The sequence below is a fragment of the Uloborus diversus genome, chromosome 1 (assembly GCF_026930045.1).
Source record: "Uloborus diversus isolate 005 chromosome 1, Udiv.v.3.1, whole genome shotgun sequence".
Classification (NCBI taxonomy): Eukaryota; Metazoa; Arthropoda; class Arachnida; order Araneae; family Uloboridae; genus Uloborus; species Uloborus diversus.
In genome coordinates this window covers 192,111,668-192,135,494 of record NC_072731.1, presented here as the reverse complement: position 1 = coordinate 192,135,494, position 23,827 = coordinate 192,111,668, and the positions used below count along the sequence as shown (strand labels likewise).

The 23,827-nt window shown below is 33.1% G+C and overlaps 1 protein-coding gene across 1 annotated transcript in view; it reads left to right on the top strand.

Annotated features, from left to right (window-relative positions):
- LOC129234107 (receptor-type tyrosine-protein phosphatase N2-like) overlaps positions 1-23,827 on the top strand; it is a 188,043-nt gene that overhangs the window by 117,523 nt on the left and 46,693 nt on the right. The window contains exons 3-4 of the mRNA XM_054867999.1: positions 5,278-5,417; positions 20,752-20,806. Of these exons, the coding sequence (XP_054723974.1) occupies positions 5,296-5,417; positions 20,752-20,806 (177 nt within the window). The 5' untranslated portion in view covers positions 5,278-5,295. The remainder of the gene's footprint in view (positions 1-5,277; positions 5,418-20,751; positions 20,807-23,827) is intronic.

Genomic DNA, 23,827 nt, shown 5'->3' with positions numbered 1-23,827 from the left:
TCCTCTACATTTAACTGTGTAGCATTGTTAAAAGTACAATCTGTTCATTAAGGATTATAATTATTTTGTATTATGTAATCAACTATATGCACATTGCATCATCAGTATTTTTGTGTAATGTGTTTAAAAAAATTGCCCTACTAAGGAAAAAAGGATTAGAACGGTTTCATGGCTTGTACTTTGAATTGCAAAACGGAAACAATTGAATCCTTCCGCTAAATTATTTTCTAATTGTCAGGATAATATTTTTCGCGACAACATCATTTCAAAAGGTACTCGGGAGGCACATTATCAACATAGACGCATTAATAAAAGCTCTGAGAGCAGTACTGCAACCAACGTATAATAAATACAAAAGCCGAGAAGAATCACAGTGGAATGCCTTTCACCGATGCCACCATGCGGTGATAAATACATCTGTTGGCAGAGTCTGGGGGGGGATCCACACGCCTCGCCAGTTAAAGTACGTGACGTGTAAAATAATGAGGGGAAACGTAATGCCAATTAGAACTTGCGATCACCCCTGCTCCAAAAGGGTCTGGGACGCACTGGAGCGCGGCTTTGAAGTTTAACAGTTCCCTTCCTGTGTACTGTTTGTTAGCGTTTCCGATCTGTGTAGCGTGAAATCTTTTCCCCAAGCTTGGCAGGATTCCCCCATTGACGGGGGTGCTCAGAAAGACATTTCACACCGAATAAACCAGCCGCTGTTCTATTTAGAAAAGCGGGAGCATTTGTCTGTAGGCAATTCTGCTCCCGTATTAAAGTCGGCGAAGATAGTTATGGTGAAAAGGATGGTTACAAGGAGAGGGCCCTCTGTTTTGACTCCAAGGAGTCTTTTCACCCTTCCATTGTTAGACACTTAAAAGCAGACCTCCGGTATTAAGTCCGGGCCCATTGTCTTACGCTTAGGCTAGGCTCCCGTTGTTGTTCAGGAAACACCTGAAGTTTTGTGCAATATACAAAAGACGCTAATAGCCTGCGAGATATTCTTTGTGTCCCGGATAATTAGGAGCGCTGGACTGAATATCTTCTAACAAATCTTTGTTGACTAAATGTCTTTAATTTGTCAAATGTGTATCACTTAATCTATTTTTTTTCCCATACAGAAGTGTTTATTCTTTTAATGCTGATAAAATTTTAAGCCTAAATAACTTTTTTCATCGTAATTGCTGCATTCATTTATCATAAAAGAGGTATTTATGCAAACTAATTTTCAATTAATACATTCCTGCAAGTTTTTATGATAATCAGGGTTTTAAAGGAGAAACTGAATGAAACCATTTCTAACATTTGGGCGGCTCTTTGTAGTGGAATTCATTGTTTCAGAGAATTCAAGAAATCTGTCTAATTAAAAAAATTCGATCGGAGTAGTTAACTCTTTAGCTAATACCCTGCTTATTGTTTCAACTTTATTTTCGAAATACAGTCGGATCCTGCTACAACGCGATCCGACTTACACGAAATGGCTATAACGCGAGTTTTTCATGAGTAATGATTTTTTTTTTATTGCTGCCACAAATTGCTAATGATATTTTTTGGAAAGGAGCATAGGTGCGATAGAATGGGCTTCGTTGACTAAATATTGATTTTGTGAATGGACTTCATAATTATAGCATCACTGAAAGCGGAAGTACACACACCTGAGTCCTTAATTAACTTTTGATTGTTGTTATTCTTAGTTTTGAATTAAGATGATGTTAACATTTTACACCTTTTAAAAAGCTCGATTTATTTTTGTTCAACATTTATTTTATTTCATATCATACAATGTTTTTTTTTATATACTATGTTTTTGTGGCAGTAAATGCATTGATGTAGTACGCTCCTTTCTTCAACAATACTAACGTCAAATAAAAAATAAAAAAAAAATGAGAAACCGAGAAACTTGCTGATTTTGCATAAGCAGCCAGTATTCTACGCCAGTAAGATACAGAATCTGAAAAGAAATAAACTCATAAGTTGCTAAGTTGGTAAATTGATGCAATAAAAAGGTAATTTTATTGACAATGTGTGACAGTGCGTTGGTATTTAACGCCTCAAAACTCCAAATCAACAAATGAAATGAGCATAGAATAATAAAATAGCCATCAATAGAAAGCATTTGATTAGAGAAGTGTATATACAATCAGATAGTAAGTTCTCATTGCACAATTCTTCATTTGCTGAATATACTTCAGCTGATTTTGAACGTAAGAGACTTTAAACACGGTAAAATAGTTGAATTATTTCTTTAAAATTTGACAATTATTGTAAGTAGGGTCAGACGAGGGAAAAATGGGTCAAAAAACCATAACGTCTTAATATTTTCTTAAGTATAAAACATAAAATGATTTGATTTGGCATGGAATAAGCTTAAATAATTTAGAAATTATTCAAGTAATCCCTTTACATAAAATGGCATTATTATTATTTTTTTTTAATTAAATGAGTGACCAAGAATTAATCCGGATCGGGACAATTATGGGTCACACATGGGGTAACTATGGGTCATCCCTTTTTTTTAAATTAATCCTTGTCAAATGTAATTAACCCTTCTAAAATATTGTTCTTAGCCCATAAAGAGGTTTTTTAATGATAAAAAATTTTACATCAAAGAACTAACACATTATAACTGAAATAACTTGATGTTACTCTCACTATTCGACTACTATTAGTTATTACTCTTTGCTTTAATTTGTATGCTACCTTCAACAATCATGTTTCTGTCAATTGCCAGGTTTTTTCCTTGTAATTTCAGTAACTAAACTGAAAAAATGCACTTATTTCAAATTACTTCTAAAAATTTCTCGCTTTCACAAATAAAATTTCCGACACCTTGTTCCAGAAAATTCATCTCTGCTTTTTCCATGCCCAAATTTTAAGTTACTTTCCCATTGTAAAATATGTCGCTATCATAATTAATTACAAAGTCTATCTGATGTTCAAGTACAGAATGAATTCTTTTGTAGCACAATTAGCACAATCATTTAACATTTTTAAAGAATGAATATTTTTGCAATTGAGTTATTGCAGATTCTTCCCACTTTTTCTCGTTGTCATAAACAATTCCAAAATAAAATCATTTTGCATTAAAGGGCTCTCCATATCAGCTTGTTGAGGTATTTTTTTTTTTTTATCAAGCAGGGTTTTTCTCGATGATTACATAGGGGAGAGTGGCCCAAAAGCGGGTAGGCCTTCGTATGCCCCCCTCCCCCATGGTGTGTAAGCGGCATTGCATACGTATATCGTGTTTACATGAACACTCCCGAGTTTTAGTAAGTCCCAGTAAAGCAGCAGTGAAGCGGCACGGCGCAACCAGGCTCAAAATCAAAACAAAATGATACATTCAGTAAGTTACCGCCCTATAGCCAGGGCTGAGGCAGAAATACATGAAATACACCGCCAGCTCAGTCAATTCCAGCCGAGGACTGCAGTTTCGTGCTTATTAGCACTCATCAGCCCGGCATAGGACTCACTGAGCTTCAGGTGGAAAACCTCATAAGGAAGCCAAGAGTGACAAACAAACTGGTAGCTAACATAGAGGTTTTCCACCTCCAGCTATGCCGGGCTGATAAGTGCTAATAAGCACGAAACTGCAGTCCTCGGCTAGAATTGACTGAGCTGGCGGTGTATTTCAAATGATACATTTCTAAAAAAAATAAAGTTTTGTAACATGTGATTAGTTGAAGACCAGCTTATAGATTTTTGATTGTCAATAACATTACGTTATTCTGACACTATCCGCCTACAAACTATGATAGTCATTTCCTTTGTTTCTTTTTCAAGTTTAAGGTTATACTTATTGAAGTAAAAAAACGTGCCTTTGGGCAAAGCGGGTATAGGATTTAATCATATATTTATTTATAATTTCTGGACTCGTGTGCTAACTTACTTAGATTTTCTATTTCAATACGATAAGTACTTATAACTTTAAAAAGTTATTTTTTATGATGGCAATCAATTAGTTTATTAATATAATCAGTTATTTCGACATGTTTTATAAACAAATGTGCTGACTTTACATTGGATACGTACAACTGTTTTATATATATATATATAATGGCAGATAGCGAGTCAACTATTTTAAACATTTATAACTTCATATTTGATTGGTAATGTACCAAATCACAATTATTTCAGCTTACCCGCTTTGGGCAAAGGCCTGCGAAAATAGTAGGTCAAAGCGAGTTTTTTGAGTGTTTGTAATAATTGTTAATAAATAAATATTGGGATTAAAATACAAAAATCACTTTTTATTTTAAAGTTCAAGAAACCTGCTACGAAACAAAACCGAAATTGTTGCGATAAAAATTCAAAAACTACCATTTTTGAGGGTTCTTCAAAAATCTACCCGCTCTGGGCCACCCTCCCCTATTTGATTTCTCTTCTTCTTTTTCTCCTGCAGTTCCAAGATACAAGATCTGTTATAACTATTGAATTTATCCCCTTATTTGGTACTTTAGGGATTCATATTAATCTGTCTCTAATTTTGGTACTTCATGTGTGCCATCATTGCATGCTGAAATAGTTTATATTCAAAGCTGGAATTGATTTGCTAACCAAAGGGTATACTTCAGCAGCAATTGAAGATGATATATCTTCCAATGTTGCACTTGGAGCGTTAAGATTTCTTTTTGGGAAAAAGTTTGGAGAGAAAAGGATAAGTTGAAGTTAATACTGATATTATTCACATAGAAATAAATAAGAAAAACATCTAAAATATCAGAAAATATACTGACCAAAAATTACCCTGGAGACATAGAATTATCCCACTAAACTGGGGTATAAATTAGTATACTTTTAATGCTGACTATTTTTAAAAAGAAGAAAAACTGTATGTTGGTATGAAAAGCTTAGACCATTTGCTATTAAAAAACAACACCAACAAAATTATTCTTTCAAAAGTGTTTCACCTACATGAATCTTAATAGAATCCACGATTTTCCTAGGCAATGTTTTTTGAAGATGTTTTTATAGAAGTGTGAAAACTATTTTTTTCTGTTATTTATTTCACTGTTACATTGTTTCTGACTTTGATATAAGAAAATTGAATGTATAAGAATGACTTAGTATATATATATATATATATACTATTCGTAAAAACATTTTTTAACAGTAAAAAATTGGTGACCATTATTTAATCCGGAAAGAGAGTTACCCATAATTCCCCTGGGTACCCTATGTACTTTATTTTAAAATCATATCGGTAATCTACAAGATATTTTTATCATACACTTTGGAATAAACATTTATTTAATGATTGAACTAATAATTTAATCGTTGTTGATTTATTAACAGGATTTATGCAGGCAGCGTATGGCTAGCAAAGCCAATGAAAAACCTGACCCCCTACATCCAGTCAACTCTCCGAAGAAGATCCGAAGTTTGTCCCAAGAAGGTCAAGCAAGTTCTTCAAGCCACTCTTCTACATCATCCTGGTAAGGACTCATGCATATCACCATTTAAAAAAACTAAATGCTTCTAGATTGGGTTAATTAAAAAGTCGTATGATCAAAACATTTGCACAGTTGCTTTACAAATGTATGCATTACACACTGGGAACAAAATTACAGATCCGAAGCTTGTCTCAAGAAAGATTAAGCAAAGTTTTTAAGCCACTCTTCTACGTCATGCTTTTAAGGACTCTTGCATATCACCATTAAAAAGAAACTAAAATCTTCTAGATTGGGTTAGTTAAAAAGTCTTATCATCAAAACATTACGAAGTTGCTTGAAAATAATGTGGAAGCAAGCATGAAATGTATTCACTATCGGTGCTTTCTTAGGATTTTTCGCCTCATCTCTGCCAATAATCGATAACGGGGCTAAATAAAAAGACGATTGATTTTGCAACACTCTTCAATAAAAAATGACTTTTTTTTTTGCAAACGCTACTTTTTGCACACTACGGGGAACATATGACCTTTTTTTAACTTTTGTTTTTATTAGGGAATGGGTGGTTACGTTAAAATAAATAGAGTTGGAACAGAAAATTTTCAGACAGATCGTATAAGTACTTAGAAGCTACCGTAAGCGGCATTCTTAATAAAATGTTTTATTCATATTCATATTGATAAAGGTTGATATAGATTGATTAATAACGCAGCCAACTTTATTTAAACAGCCACCAAAGGCGGCAATCTGAGAGTAAAAAGGTAAATGACAAGTAAGCCAAACAGCCGTCGTAGGCGGCTGCTTTCAATAAAGAGTAATTGAGTAAAAACGCGAATCACAGGCGGCTAGTTGTAATGTGAAGCATTGTTTTTTCTGTTCAATGTATTTTACCCCCCCCCCCCCTCCCCATGCGTATGAAGTTGAGGGGAGGTGGTTGAGCAACCTCTTTCAGTTGAAATAGGAAGCTAAAGCTCTTCCAGTATATTACTATCCACAAGTCTAAAAATATTGTTATTGGCCTGTTATCTAGTAGAAACTTGTTTTGAGCAATCTGATTTGCATATTATCCTCACTTGCCCACTATTGACGTTCCGGTTCCTTTTTCAATGTTCCCGCGCAATGATCATCTCTAGTAAAATATAAGGCAACACCTTATCCATATTTGTAATGTATTTCAATTGTTAAATATATTTATTTATTTCATTTCACACAAACTGCCGAATGGAAACACCTCATTGTTGAAAATTAAAAGACTCACGAGATCGTTTTTGATAGATTTTTAATTTAGTTGAGCGACGACTTCTTGAGGTGTAACAACGTTATGTGTGATTTTAGTTCGATTGATTTTTATAATATAATGGAGTCAAATTTATATACGAAATTAGGGAGTTGGTTTATACCTTCCCGACTTACTCCTTACCTTAGGTTGGTTTATACCTTATAGCTTTGTCATGCCTCGACGAAAACTAACCGATGAAGAGCATGCTACCACACTACTAGCGTGCTAAGATGCTATCGCAGTTCGGATTGCGATAACATGTTTTGAATGCAACTTGCCAGCATTCAAAGGAAAAAGGCCCGAAGGGTCCATTGCCAGACGCAGATGTTTTTCTTCTTTTTTTAACATGCATTTTCGAACTACCCTACTGATCAAACTCAACGGTAAAAAGGCAGCACTAGGATAAAGTTCCGTTCGAATAGGCTAATTTAAAGCCAAAACTGTAACTTACATGTGATCATTCATCATGACATTAGTGTCATAAGTTTTTTCGTTTAAAAATAGTGATAAACATTGAAATACAATTCTTGACAAAAATTTTTGGCAAATATATTTTGGCTCTCGTCACATGTCTTTACAAACCCATAAAGTCACTTGAATTGCAAAAGTAAAACCTCCTTGTTAGCCCGAAACATGTGTCTGGATCTTTTAAAGTTGTTAAATTAATTTTTAGTCATAGAATGTCACCTTTAGGTTACATTATTACTCGTATATCCACATAGTTCAAAACATACGCAAAGTTCAATAATACCTTTAGGTGCTAAATTTTACTGAAAACCAATTTCTCTTTTCTATCACATTTCATACTACTTAACTACTTATTAACCCTCTAATGGAATGGAATAAAAGTATAAGAACCAGACTTTCTCATTGCGATAAAGCTAATAGAACTATATTTCTCCCGTTGTTGGATTTAGAAAAAGAAATAAAATGTACAGCGAAAGTTTAAAAACATCATATTTCAATTCGTTTCGCAATCGATAAAACTAAGCTCCCGCGCTGTGTCGTTTTTCACTCTATTTTAGAGATTATCTTAATCCTTAACTGTAACGTTTTCGAAAAACGGTCGCAAGTTTCAAAATTCAGCATCAGCAACTTAATCTCAGGACCAGAAATAATATGAAATTTAAAATTATTTCATGGATCTTGAGGGTAACAGGAATAGCATAATTTAAAATTATTTCAAAAGCTTTTAGGGTGTAATGCTTAGGATTTGCGACATAGTTGTTTTCATTTAATGCCTTTCAAAAAATGGTTTAATCGTGTGTGAATTTCAGAGAAAGGAGTTATTATATGGTTTTGAAGAGTGTCATTAAGGGATGTAAAGGCAAGAATAAAAGCAGATGGGTTTCGACATAATGGAAAAGCTTATTGGAGAAACTTCCCAGAAATTGTTTTCCAACAAAGTTTGGTCTTATTAAAAGCAGGAAATTGATATTTGTGTTTTGAGCAACATTTTTTTATCGTGATACGTTTTTTGGAAGTTAAGTAGTAATTTATTATAATTTGTTTTCATATTAACGTTAATAAGTTAAAAATAATTCCATTTCGGAAGTAAGATAAAAATAACCCAGAAAAGGGTTCTGGAAGGTATTACTGTCTAATATCTTTAAAACGACTGCACAATAAACAAACAAAAAAAATGTTTTTTTTATTTCATTTTTCAATCATTCATCTGGTAGGGAATCTCCGTATTTTGAATTTAAATATGACACCTAATTAAGTTTTAAAATTCCTCGAGTTTCCTATGCGTTGTCAATCAATAAAGTGTGACAGATTAGCGGGGGTAGTGAGTATTGTCTTCATTTAATTCATTTTCTCTGCCTTTGAATTAGCAAATTAAAAATATCTTTGATTGAATTCTTAGATACAATGCTTATTATCTCAAATTTTACTACCAAAATATAATTTATTTCTTTATCTTCAACATTCTTGTTTGTGCTTATGCTTAGTGCTAAAAATGCTTATTATTTCAAATTTTACTACCAAAATCTAATTTCTTTCTTTACCTTCAACATTCTTGTTTGTGCTCTCATTTTTTCCCACTTACTATCTTAAAGATTTTCTTTTAGACGTTTTTTTTAGTGTGTCTAAAAACCAATGTAATCAATGTTTAGCCTGATCAAAATATTTAAAGTAAAAAAAAAAAAAACATGCCCGATCATACCTATTCAAAATAGTGTTTTACTGTGAGTAATTCGAATCGTTTAACCGGTTGCACCAGTTGGTTGATTTGATGATGTCAGCGGTTGATTTGATGACGTCGCAGTAGAGCCGCTATGTATAGAGCCGCTATATAGATAGGCCGACGCATCAGTTGAAGTTTAGCCATTTTGGATCGGATTTTTTATTGTTGCACTGCAAGGGTTACCACAGCAAAGTTTCGGATTTCGCCAAATTTGCCAAAAATAATATTTTATTTAATAAACAGTTCACGTGTCGCTAATAATTGCTCACATTGAACAATCACAAACGCGATAACTCGCCAGAAAAGACAACCACTCAAACACGCGCTCCGATCCAAAATGGCTCATTTTAATCTGATGCATCGGCTCGTATATATAGGGGCCTTACGTCGCAGTAAGTGTCCATAGGTTATTTTCGTTTGTTTTCAATATCTGATAGCTCTATTAGAACCGTCTGGTTAGCACCAGTTAACCGCTGTCGACCGGTTATTCTGTGCGAACATACTCTGTAGGTTATGTGTTGAGAAAACTGTTGAAGCCTTGAATTGTTTCATGGATGTTTTTACTGACATATGTTGCATAAATTTACTATGGGCTTGAGTCTGACAGTTAATTTTCTTTTTTTTAATTTCAAAGTTGATATTTTATTTATTTATTTATTTTTTTTGCTCACTAAACATAAATATAATAAAATGCCATCTCTAGGCTTTTTAAAATAATACTTTATAATTCGTGCATTACAAGCGTATTGCATTCTCTTTGCATACCTTCAATAACCATTGAACTGTAGTAAAACACAGATTTCTCCCAAACCTGTTTTTTTGTGCAATATATTACTGACGAAATTACTTTTTAAACGAGTGCGAGGTAGTATCTTGAGGTGACGACATACGCACCACGATGGGAAGTCACTGTGACCTTCAAAAATTTGCTTATTCAGGAAATTTTGTCCGACGACTCGGCAAAAATTATCATCACTTGGTTTATTTTGATTTCGTTTCAAGATTATTTTGTAAGTTTTTTGGGTTATTTTCTATGTGAGACTTTTTCATGCGGTCCCTATTCATCGTATAAAAATAAATTTGTGTGTATTAGAAGCATTTAACCTGTCGTCAGAATGTCAAACCTGGATACAAATTACTTAGCTAAGGATAGTATAAATTTTATAGCACCTACCCGAATATTAATAAGTGTGCTACTAAAGTCGTTAATGCGTCTTTAGAATCTTCAGAATATGACAAAACTTTAGGCTGAGCTTCTGTTTCTGAGCCTCGAAAAGATAAACGTGGATTTGCTGTTCCGGTTCCGGTTTTTATCGTAGCGGATGTTTTAAAAGTAAGATTTTCGTTTATACACAACTATCATTGTGTGTTCTGACACACGCAATGAAAGCGTCTCATGCCGTCATTCGTCGAGAAAGCAGCATCAAGTAAGATATCGAATATTTATTGTCTGGTCGAATTGAGTTTGATTTTTTGCTTATTACAAATGGCGAGAGTAAATAAATTATTTTTAATGTCAGTTATGAGAAAATCAATAAACATAAAATTCACTGAAGATAGAAATTTTATTTTTCTAGTGTTTAGTAATTTAAAATCTTATTTGATCATCTGATTTATTTTTTCATTAAATATGGTATTTTATTTCGTACTAGTGGTACCCGCACGGCTTTGCCCGAAGTAGAAAATTAAAAAGTCAGTTGTTTCGCCTGGACAAATAATGGATGATGAATTTCTTGCCAACTTGCTATGCTTGCCCATGTTATGATAATTCGGTAATTTATTCGCCCACATTGTGATAATTTGCTCGATGAAAAGTTCTTAAAATTGGAATAAAAAAGAATGAGCCCGATTTTTCGAAAAATTGCTTCGAGGTGCACACCCCCATGCTATAAACTAATTCTGTGCCAAATTTCATGAAATCTGCCGAACGGTCTACACGCTACGCGTGTCACACAGATCCTGTCAGAGAGAGATCCAGATAGAGAGACTTTCCGCTTTATTATTAGTAAATATGTATAAAGATTATTTCAGATATATATATATATATATATATATTTTAATCTATCATGGTGGTTATTATCTTTACTAATATTAAAGCTGAAAGTCTCTTTGTCCGGATCTCTGTCTGTCAGGATCTCTTTGACCTAGACCGTTCTGCCGATTTTTATGAAATTTGGCTCAGAATTAGTTTGTAGCATGGGGTGTGCACCTCGAAGCGATTTTTCAAAAATTCGATGTAGTTCTTTTTCTATTCCAGTTTTAAGAATAAAATTATCATAAGATGGACGTGTAAATTACGAAATTATCATAATTACTAAATTATGAGGATTATGCTGCTGTTTTTTTAATCTAAGTTCAACTTTCGCCCACGAAAGGTTAAAATTCATTAAATGTATGACAATAAATTCAAATAGTATTTTCTTATTAATTTTATGATTTCTTAAATTACTTCTCCTAGTGTAATCAAGTCCTCTTATTTAAAAAAACTGCGTCTATAGAGTTATCGTAAAGAGTTTGTTTATAATAAATTCACACATTTGAAAAGGGAAGTGTTGATTCAAAAAGTACCTACCCATCATTTAAGGGGGGGGGGGTCAACTTGTATTTACAGTTTCTAATAAGAAAACAACATTGCCTTTTAATACCACTACACGTACTTTCTTCCCCAAAATGTGTCGCCCCACTTATAAATCCCAAACCACTTGCTGCTTTAAGATAAGCAACATTTTGTAACTTGCATTGAAAGACGAACATACGAACATGAAAGGGTGTTCCTCCCTTTCTCCCTCAAAGTAAGATTAATCCCCCATAGCGCACACTTAAAATCATCCCTCTAAGAGCTACGGTTTCACGGGGAATTAAGACCAAACAAGTTAAGACTGCTGGTAGACCTCAAACTTATTAATTTATGATCATTTTCGCTGCCGCTAATGGAATGGCTATAGTTCCGTCGCTGTGGCAGTGCGAAGAATGGAGATTAATGCTTTCTACTGCAATTTGATTCAGCATTCGAAACAATCTAGGAAGCTTATGTTCCATTAAATTTCCGTGAAAGATTTTCCTTCGGAAGAGAGGGTTTCCGGGAAGAAACTCAGCACGGAAAAGGATATTTTCCCTTTTGCAACTTGTTGCTTTAATGAAAATCAACACTTTACAGAATATTTATGTCTTTATGAAATAGTTCTTGCAGAAGGGAAGTGTTTTCTTTCCTTCTTTTTCTCTTAATTTCCTTTCAAGTTAGGTCATTGTCCGCAAAAGGATTTTAAAAAAATCAGTCTTGTGTTAAATAAAATACTCTATTACATGACTTCAAAACAGTTTACTCGATAGTTTAATCATCTGGATAATCAGGAATTGGTTGGACAAAAATATTCGATTAGAGATTTTGAGCCAACAAGTACTTTACTAAATAATAATCTTTCATAACCTGACTTCGTGAAAAGATTGTTAACCATCCGGGGAGGATAAAGAGAGCTATCCCTCACCCCCTCAAATGCCAGATCTGACAAAAAAATATTTCCAAATTATCATCGTACGAAATGACGATAACAGCAAAAGTACTGCAACATTAAAATTTGGAGCAATTTTTCCATTTTTACGCACTTCTATTTCATTATCAATAAATAATTTTCAGTGATATTAACAATAAATAAACTGAAATTAAAACTTAAAAAATAGCAACGGTATGAACAAATCAAGAATGAAATTATTTTGAAAAACGAACAGTGAAATTTGGGGAGCAAACATGTTAATCGGTTGCTTACATTAAGTTTATAGGACAAGCAATATTACCAAGCTGTTAATTCGAAAAGAGAGGTTTGCGAAAAATGCTAAATTAAAACCGCGGGAGAAACTTTGGAACAAAATCGTCGAAATAAGCAAATACTCTAAAGTGAAGTTTTGAATTTTTTATGCATTTAAGATTTTTAAAAAATAGTAAACTGAGAAAATTAAAATCAAGATTTAGAGACTGAAAAAATGAAAGTGGTAAATAAACGAGCTGATGTGTGTTTCATGTGACTTACTTTTACTCCAATTTAATGTTATTTTCCCATTATTAGTAACTTTAATGTGATTCAATAGTTTACTCTCTAAATATCACCAACAGTGGCCAAATTGAAACCAGATATTTTTTTTTTTTAAATGCCAAATGTGTCGTCCAGTTGCGACAAAACTTGGCGACCAAAAAACTGGCGATATATCGCCAAGTGTCCGCCACATTGTACCACCACTTGAGTTTACATCGAAATTAACAATGAATTCCCCCCAAAAAAGAGCAAAAGACCCCCTTAGAAACACCCAAATGCAACCAAAAGGGAAGGTGCACAACTAGACCCCACTAGGAGTTCACGTACCAAGTTTCAACTTTCAGGGACATACTGTTCCTTAATTATGCGACATACATACGCACATACATACAAACGTACATACAGACGTCACGAGAAAACTCGTTGTAACTAACTCGGGAATCGTTAAAATGGATATTTCGCGTGTCTATACGTTCTTAGGCACTTATCCACGTGTGGTCGAGTCGAAAAAAAAAACTCAACATTTATTCGGGGGTGAGCAAAATGGAAATTAAGGTCGATTTTTGAGTGAAAATTTTTTCGCGAATACAAAACTTCCTTTTTTGTAAAAGGAAGTAAAAAGGAGTTGAAGTATCTTAACATGTAAAACACAAATAGATGACAGCAGGCAAAAGATTTAAAATTAAAACCAAACATAAAAGACACATATCAAAACAAAATGAGGATGTTGACAATAATCAAAAAATCAAGGTGTGAATTAAAGACAGAAATAAATAAGATAATTATTTATTACTAATAAATAATTATCTTATTGCGAATTCTGCAGTGTAGCAAAGAAAATGGAGTAAGCTCAAATGTATGCTATACCTCTGTAAACTTTACGAAAAATACATACAGAGAAATCCTGTTACCACGAATACCGATACAACAAAGTATTCTTTTCAATTAATTAAAACTTTCAGTTCCAATGTAATTTCCATTACATTACTTAAACTCTGTTACAACGAAAAACAATTCCGGTCTGTTCAAATTCGCTGTAGCGGGATTTCACAGCATTTTTTTGCTACTCGAAAATTGCAGTCAAAATTGAAGCTTTCATTTTTTATTATTCTCAGTTTTATGGTAAGTAAAAAAGTTCAAAGACGGAGTTTTAAAAATTAGCACACAGAACGAAAACGACAGAAACGTAATTGAGCACAAAAATTCTTTGAAGAAGACATGATTGATACATATTGCTACAGATAAATTTCCGCCACTGCAATGTCTTTAACAGATAGAAGCGGGATGATAGAAGGAGCACTAAATGATACACGGAAAGAATGCACTGTCGACGTTTCCATAGTAACGCACATAGTAAATAGTTAGTAACCCCAGTGCTGCAATACATCTTATAAAGAGTGGTAGTTCTTCGCAGAAATGCGTTTCTATCGTGACGGGATGCTGCTCTGTTTCAATACCGTTTTTCAAGCTTGTTCGGCGCACAATGCGACGTGATGAATTGAGTTTTTATGAAATAAATACAAGGGTTAAAGGGGTTTTTTTCTCTACTTTTCGGTGGCGTTTCAAAGCGGTGTTACACATTTGAAGATTTTTAATGCATTCTTGTATCTCTATATAAAAGAGCCAGAGAGAGTAAATTATTATAAAATTAAGGAAATAGCTTGACTTTTAAATTCTTTTTAATAGAAGTGTTGTATTTCTGTTGTTGCAAGCAGAAGCTGATAGCACTGCGGCTGTTATGTTTCTCATGATTTGATAATTAATTATCATGTGTTTTTGCTTTAGATGTAAACAGTAAGTGCATGCATGTAAACATACATAATGCACGCAAAACATGTAAGATATATGTATTTCGGGATGAAATGCGAGAGATGAATATAGTGTAATTTGAGGGTGGTACGTCAACCAGATCTAATTTTTTCCGCACATAAGTTATGAAATTTATTTAAATATCGTATTTATTTAATTCCCGTTTTTATTATTTAGAATTTATAGTATCAAATTAATTTTCCCCAATTGCTTTGCTTTAGTTTTAGTAAATTTCAATAATTACTGACTTTTCTGTAACAAACATTTTCAATTCAATGACTTAACATAAAATTTGGTCTAGTATTTAAATAAAAAATTTTGCATCAGAAAAATTAAAAAAACATAACATAAAATAACATTAAAAAATAACGTACAATTTTAAAATTGAATTGGAAAATTATAAGTACTTTAATAAATCAATAAAACACAAAACACAGTTACAATACAAAGACAGCTAAATAAAGCGGCTTCCATATTAGAAGAAAAACTTTAATCGATTGAATAAAAGAAGGGGGGGAGGGGGAAGCAGGAAGTTTAATTCAAAGCGTACTTTCCCTTGCACATCGACAGTATAGCATCTGACTTATATTCTCGTAATTAGATAAGTTATCAAAATATACATTTTTTAACATTTAAAAAATGTAGATGTTTCAGAAGTTGAATGTTTTAGAAGTTGATTTCTGAAACAAAATATGCCTTTCACTTTAAAAAACTATATACTATCTGTTTTGCCCGGTATTGTACGGTCTACCTCGAAAATAAAAATTGTGTCTAGTGACGCATGCTCAGTAATTAGACTTGAAAAAAAAAGCAGGGAAAAAAAAAACAAATAGTGTAAAATATCCTGTCAACGTGTAGAAAAATGCAATTATCTGACACAAAATTTAAATGTGGATTTTTTTTTAAATAAATTTCGAAAAATTGTTATTAATAGGCGTGAACATTTTGTTTCATGGATTTTATGGCACCCCCCCCCCAAAGGGAGTTTTGCTCTCTATAGGGGCGAAAAGTACTTTTATGAATTCCTAAGCATCAAACGACCTCTGTGCCAAATTTGTAAAAGATCCAACGCAAACTGTTGATTTATATGAACACACACACATGCAGCCATTTTTTATAGATGAAGAAAAAAATGCGTGAAAGTAAACAATTAAACAAATAAATAGCAGCACATTTTAACAATGAAAAACAGCTAATACATTAGTTTTTCGTCACAAAAAAAAAAAGTCGTGTATCGTTTTCAGAATAAAAGAAGTCAAATAACAAGAAGTTCGGTCATTCAGAATAACAAGAAGTTCGGTCCAGAGCTACACAAGCCTACTTTCCAGTTACCATGATTTTTCTTTTTAAACGATTTTGGTTTATATTTGGAGGTTTTAGCGACTCACATACGACCTATTTACCACAGATTGAATATCGTTCGTATAAAACTTCTTAATCTGCTAAATTGATTGTGTATACTACGGTAATCTGCTTCCATCAACCTTATGGGGGAAGAAGTCATTTTCTATCTACTCCCTAGTCTCTGGAGTAAATGGAAACTTGTTGCTGGAGTAATGTAAACAGTATTTCCTTCACTAACAAACAGTCAGAACGTCATTTTTCACACTGAATTACTCTCAGAGGGTATAGTTTTGAATGCAATGTACAACTTGTCACCTCTCTATTCATGTAAAAGAAAACGAAAGATCTAACTTTGAGCCATTGAAATTCTGTTTACGTTTATCCAAACTGATTCAACCTTAGATCAGATGACCATAGCATTTATCGTTTTACGTGTGAAAGCGTTTCTGGTTTTCCTGTTTACCTAAAAATCATAAATTTCGTTATGTATATATTTTACTGTGAAGATCTGAAAGATGGAAAATGCACATTTACCGGTGAATATCAGCATTCACAAAGACGACAAAATCTGAATATTTTTTGATGAATTACCGGCGAAAGTTAACATCTTCAATTTCGGTTTTTTGCTGTAACATATACACGTACATTTAAAAAAATCAAGAAGAGGCAGAGAGAGAGAAAAAAATCTCTTTCAAGTCAGGTGGTTGGCTAAACGTAAGTACATCGGTGCGCTAGGTATAAGAATTGAGTAATACGCATCCTTTCGTATTGTGGCAATTTCTTTCCCGAGTCTGCAGATACTCGTTTTGCAAGAGCGAGGGAAGCAATCCATCTTTTGGAGAAGAGGCAACGCTTTGCTATGAATGCGTTTTCTGCGTGACGAGTTCTCTTTTGTTTTCCCTGATAAGGTTTCGGAACAGGGCTAAGTGATGAATGTTTTGTATCATCGACCAGGCGAGAACAGTCTGTTTGATGGTGATTGTTTTCCTAGATACTCCAGTCAGCGGGTTTTCCTATTCGCGATGCAGTGTTTCGCGTGATATATTTCCTCTTCCGATCCTGGGAAATTTGAATTCAAACATTTCTGCGTGGTAAATTCTGAAAATACATTCTTGAAAGTTATGAAGCTTCATGCATTAAAATAAATATAAAGACGATAATATGGCATTTATACTTAAGAGGAAGTCTCTATTTTAATGCATAGAGTAATTCTTAGATAATCCTGTAACACATGCTTGGTTGTTGATTAAAATATTACATTTGAATCATACTACTTTCTTTTTACTCAGGAAATTCCATAAATAAATAATTCTAGACTTCAGTGAGTAAATCCAATACGTATTCAAATAAAAGAAGACATTTAACAACGTATAATATAGAGAATCTTCTCCGCCAATGAAGGGCGAGAAAATAACACAACCATTAACATTTCAATCACAAGTAAAACTGTTCCGCTACAATTCTTTGCTGTTGCCATTACATAAAAAGAAATATAAACCGCAGGGGATAAACAGAAAAATATATTAAGCAGAATATTGCACACGACAATAAAAAGCCGTAATCACATACTAGTTATGAAAATAACACATAGAAGTAAATTGTAAAAATAGCAGTCGAAAACTTTGTACTATGGAATGAGTAAAAATGACAACAACGTTTATAAAGTACAAATAGAGTAATAAAATAGAGTTAAAAACTCAGCAAACAGCTGTTTCGGGACTTATGCAAGCCCCCCAAATGACATACATAGGACATACCCGACGTTCTCTCAAATTCTGTATTAAGGAACATGAAAATTACATTAAGAAGCAAGATTTAAAACGTTCCTCGATTGCACAACACTGTTGGTCTTTCAATCATATTTTCGATTTTTCTTCTGCCAAGGTTATTCATGGGTGTTCCTCGATTTATGATTTAGATTTTTGGGAATCCTATTACATTTGGAAAAATTCTGCTTCAATAGTTAATGATTTGTCGAGTACTCTCCCTTTCCCCAGTGTTTGGAAATCTTATCTTTAAAAACTTTTTTCTGTTTGTGACGTTTTTCCGCACTATAGGTGTCGTTGCTATTCTGTGACGCATGTGTTTCCGGTTTCCATGTCTATTTACTTTACTTCCTTTCATTTTTGTTCATTTGTCGTTCGGTCTACATTGTGTGGACTTTTCTTCTTTTTTGCACTGTTGAATGGGCTTGCATATGACAGCCCCGAAACAGCCGTTTGCTGAGTTTTTAACTCTATTTTATTACTCTATTTGTACTTTATACACGTTGTTGTCATTTTTACACATAGAAGTAAGATACCTAAATTACTCGACGTGTGTCATTGTCGGCTAAAATTAAAAATAAGAAATTGAGCGACTATGCGTAAAGTTCTTTTGATTCTCCAGTTGACAAGTGCACACAATTTATTAACATAGTTATTTACATAGTATAACATTTAGCAATCACATTTTTCGTTTTTGTCAACTTTTGGCTTTGCTGATATTTACTTGCTCTTGCAAGTTCACGAAAGGGAGTGTTTTTAGCTTACCATCCCCCAAAAGAAGAGCTAAATATTAAGTGAGGCATCGGGTTAGGGAAAAAAATATTACGGTCGTAAGTATCGCATAAATCTGTTTAAAAACAAAAGTGAGTAAATAAATAATACAGTTCAATTGAATAAATAGATTTAAGTAAAAAATTAAAGTAAAGCTAGAAAATGGGGGAAGTGTATGTCTTTTGGTCCATGTGTCTGCAGGCTTGAATAATTTTTGTGGGAACTATGCGACTAGAACAAGAAATTGGTTTCGTGAAAAGATCTCAGGTAGAGAAAAGACTTTTTTTTTAAAGAAGTTTGCGTGAAGACAAAACCATAAAAATGCGATACTTAGGCAGATGTGCAGCTATTGTTGAAGTCAGGGAAATGAACCTAACATAGTTAAAAATTTGACGAATAGGCCCATTCCACTGAAAACTATTTTTTCCCGCACGTAAATACTTTAAAATATTAATGAACAAATTTTTTCTGCTTCAAAAATTACAAACTTATTTGTGATTTCTTAAGCAAATTATTTTGTCATTACCCTTTAAAATTATTGCTTATAATTGAAATATATAAACCGTCAAGTGCAGGACAAAAGTTTGACTTTTTCGTGGAATTACTCCGCCACGTATGAAAATAAAAAAAAAAAGAGTGAACTTACAAAAACAGATGAACGAAGAAAGAGTGAATAGTTTTGGTTCAACAAAACGTGGAAGTAATGGATGAATTTAGTCTATAATATAGCATTAAAATAAAGCCTTGGCAAAAATTGTAGTAAAAGCCCCGACATCGGAATAGTTAGTCCTAACGGATTTTGTTTAGCACACAATCGAATGCTGCACCTTCATTCGACCATCACGCTTTTCAGCGACAGAAAGCAGACCTAATCCCAATCATGCAAAACAGCTTACAGAACCCATCAAATCTCCCCTTTCCTGTTTTAGAACCGGGAGAGGGACCTTGTGTAACAGGATAGGCGCATCCCTACACTTTGCGAGGCATTTCTGCGGGAAAAGGACGCTGAGGGGGGATTTCGATTTAACCGAAAGGTAGAGGCCGCTTGGTGGATCAGGACAGTGCTTTTGGAAGCAACGCTTCCAGGTCCTAATGCAGATTCTAAAGATGTGAAACGAAGGACGGCTAATTCCCCATTGAAAGCACTCGCCTGTTGAAGGCGCGGGGATTCGACGGGCTGAATAGAAATCTCTTCCTTCGAAATAGTCTGGTCAAATCTGAGAATTTAAATTCCAAGCACGTTTTACGGTGGAATCTTTTCTTTGCCGGATTTCTTCGTCTGTGTCATTTTTCTTGTTTTTCCGTAAAGTGCTTTTTTCTCACCCGCAAAGTGCTCGTTGAAATGAGAATGAGTGATTATTCTCCTGAGCTTTACATTCGATCTTATCTTGCAGTTATAACTTGTAGATCCATCTTTTCTCACATGGTGTGTGCATGTATATTTTAGTATTTACCACAGTATATCATTTTAACGGGTACAATATATGTATATTGTACCCATATGTATACGGTCACGCCCATTTGTAACAATTAACAAAGTTCAGGGGACCAGATAAAAGTTTCGGTGTATCCTTAAATTCAGCATCAAAAGTTAAATTATGCAGAGTAAAATGTAGAAATAATTTGAAGCTATTACGATTTCACTATAAATTATCTATTTTTTTTTTCGCTGTTAACTGGTGCGACTGTATATTTGTCTTTTAATGGACTAATACGTTTGTGTGTTTCTGGCACGCTTCGGATAAACCGTAAAGCCTGGAATCATGTAGTTCAGATATAGATGTATTTTTTACCAATGATGTGCACTTCGAAGTCCGATTTTGGATTAATAAGTAGGAAAAATTGCATGTAATGTCTCGTGTAATTTTTAACACTCTTTATTCAACTGATCCTAAACCAAACTATAGAATTTAGTTGTAATTTTTTTAATTGTAAACCAACTGACAGTGAAATAGATTTTTTTAATTAACAATGCATATCTTTTTTTCTACTTCCTAACCTAACACAAAAGAAAAAAAAGAGTTATTTAAAGGTGGGAATATTTGGAGTGTTTTTAGGAACGTTAATGAATATTTTATTTCGTAATATCTTTATAAGATAGTTTTATTCTTGTTTATTAAACAATTTTAGTTAATTGTTATATTATATTGCTCTTACGAGATGAGATTTTCACTAATTCTTTTGCGCACTGCAGGAATGAAGAACCAGTGGCATCTAGTATGGATATATCAACAGGACACATGATACTGGTAAGTGGTGAAAAAATTAACTTTATTTGATTTAGTAATTGAATCACTTTTATCGTTTTTGGAAGAAAAAAAAACGATTTTCATTATTTTGATAAATAAAGTTTTATTTAGATAACTAAAGACAATGAATAAAAATAAATAAACTTTATCAAACATTAAACGCAAAATGAAACTAAAAGAACCACTTGGGTCTTTTACCTTTCCGTGTACTCAAAAAATTGTTAAAGGAATTGTGTCTTTTTTTTTTTTTTTTTGAAAATGTTTTTTTTTTCTTCTTTTTGAAACATCTCCTTTAGTTTTATTATCTGTGATATTTTTAACGTACTTAAACAATGCTGCCACGGACAGTTAAAAAGAAGTAACTGCATTTTTTTTTTTAATTTTTCATTTGTTTGCATTTTCTTCATCTATTTTACGCAGTGTTGCCAGATTGGGGGAAATTTCCCCATTTTGGGGAATTCTGGTGCCCTCTGGGGAAATTTTGGGGAAATGGGTTTTAAGGGGAATTTTTTGGAGAAAAAAATTTTTCTTGGGGAAAACCTGGGGGAAAAAAAAACCTCGGGGATTTTTTTTTTTTTTTTTCGTATTTAAATTCGCGTCTTGACATCTGGTAGATACATTGTTTGCGTCAAACAGCGTTGGTTTAGCTTTGCTCAACTTTATGAATTCGCATTTCGCATTATGTGGAATATTATGCTACGGAATTCGCATTAATGTTCTGCGTGAGTAACTAGTTATACGTGAAACAGATAAAAATAAGTGTGATGAAGAATGTTCTTGGATATATACAAAAATCATAGTTTAAATGTACATACAGAAGCAGAGTAGTAAATGCGAGTAGAAAAAAATATTTGACTGTTTCTTATCTCTCGGTCAGGCGCTTGTATTTATGACTAGTGGCACCCACATGGCTTTGCCCGTAATAGAAAATTAAAAGATCTTTTGATTCCCTTGTATATTTACAAATAATGCGTGATGAATTTCTCGCCAATTGGCTTGTACCCATGTTGGTAATTTAGTCGTCCATCTTATGATAATTTTGTTCGGGAAAATGTTCTTAAAATTGGAACAGAAAAAGAACAAAATCGAATTTTTGAAAAATTGCTTCGAGGTGCACACCCCCAAGCTACAAACTAACTTTGTGCCAAATTTCATGAAAATCGGCCGAACTATTTGCGTCACAGAGATCCAGACAGAGATAGATCCAGAAAGAGAGACTTTGAGATTTATTGTTAGTAAAGATAAAGAAAGTTAAAGAAGACAAAAAAACGCGAAAATGGGAAGGAAAAAAATGGGGAATTTTATAAGAAAATTTTGCTATTTGAGGAAAAAAAAATTCAAGAGAAAAAAATATCAGAGGAAGTCGATTCATTTTATGAAAGTATTGGTGGAAAAGTAATTTTTGAATTTGGGGAATTTTGATAGAAAACATCGCTTTTTGGTTAAAAGTTGGAAGGGAATTGGGGAATTCTGGATTTGACCATCTGGCAACACTGATTTTACGTTAGCTTTATTATACAAGCTTGTTTTTTGGTTTCCGGTGGAAAAAAAGGAGCAAAAAAAAAACTTCGAATTCCAACGTTTTCTAGTGTTGGCGTTGATCTCAAACCGCGTTTCTTCAACTATCTCGCTAATTTCCTTTATGCAGATACTGCCATTTTCCTGCCCATGACAGAATAGCTCTTCGAATGTATTTATCGCTACTTTTTATTGCTCTTTTTTTTTTGGATTCTAATTGAGCGGTTATGCTTTGTAAAAAATATTGTCCATCTTAACTAAAATAGCTTTTCATGTCAAAATCTTCCAAATGTCATTAATCTTCACTTTTTTTTAATATCAGTATTTTTTCTCCATCCTGAAAATGACAAAAAGTTCCACATAATCTACTAACTTCAAGTGTGGAACTAATATGGTAATTAAACCTGTCATTCTTAGTTTTAAAAAGTGGATTGCAATCTCCGTTCACTACCTTTTTTTTTTAATTATTTTCTTGCAATTTTGTGCTTTGTGATTGCTGTTTGCATCTATTTACTTTCCGCACTAAGGTATTTGCTTTATATATAAATAGTAATGAGTACGGTAAATTATATATAAGGGAATTAATTATTTCTTTTAAAGATTTAAGTGTATTCCTGTAAATTTCTATGGTAATAAATGCATGTGGTAGAAAATCACCTGTTTTCCCTCATAACGTTGTATGAAAGAACCAAATAAATGTTTAAATATTCTTTGGTAAAAAGGAGTTGTTTGTTTCACTATGATAAGTTAAAATTCATATCATGCAATAATTTTTTTGAATTATTCTTTTTAACTTCAATTCAGTGGATTCAAAGGTTTACTGCTCATTATTGTTAAATGTACCATTTTTTTCCTTATAGTGTTTGTCTCAACAAAAATGGCTGAAAAAAAACTTCATAAAAAAGAACTTTTTTTTATCTATAACTATTGCTTTATAATACTACGTATTAATCCATTAAATCTTTTTATGACATTGCTTTCAGATTTTAACAATACTAAATGTAATCACATTAACTTTTATCGCAGATATTTTATATATTTAGGAAAATTTCTGAATAAATAACTGGTGACTTCTCTGTAATTCTAAGATTTAAGGAGATGGGGGAAAACGTTCTTAGTCTGCGAAACAAAAAGATTTCAAAGATAATATTTTTTTAACTTAAAAGACAACGTGGTGAGCATTTTAAATTGGGTTGTTAAGCAAATTCTTACAGTTTATAAAGTTTTCTACATTTATTGCTTTACATAAAGGTTAGTTTGAATTTAAAAGAAAAGATGTGGCGTAGTCTTGTGAAATAGTCTCTGAGGTTCTCATTTAACAATAAAGCCATTTAAAGAAGGCATGATAAACGCATTTTCTACGGTTACTAGCAGAAGTTAAATGAATTTCAGAGGAAAAAGTGTCCCTATGTGAGAAATTAAGTTTAGAAGATATTTTACTGTATTAGCAGAACAAATAGAAGAAAACACATATTTCAGGCATAACAAAATGAATTATTCTGG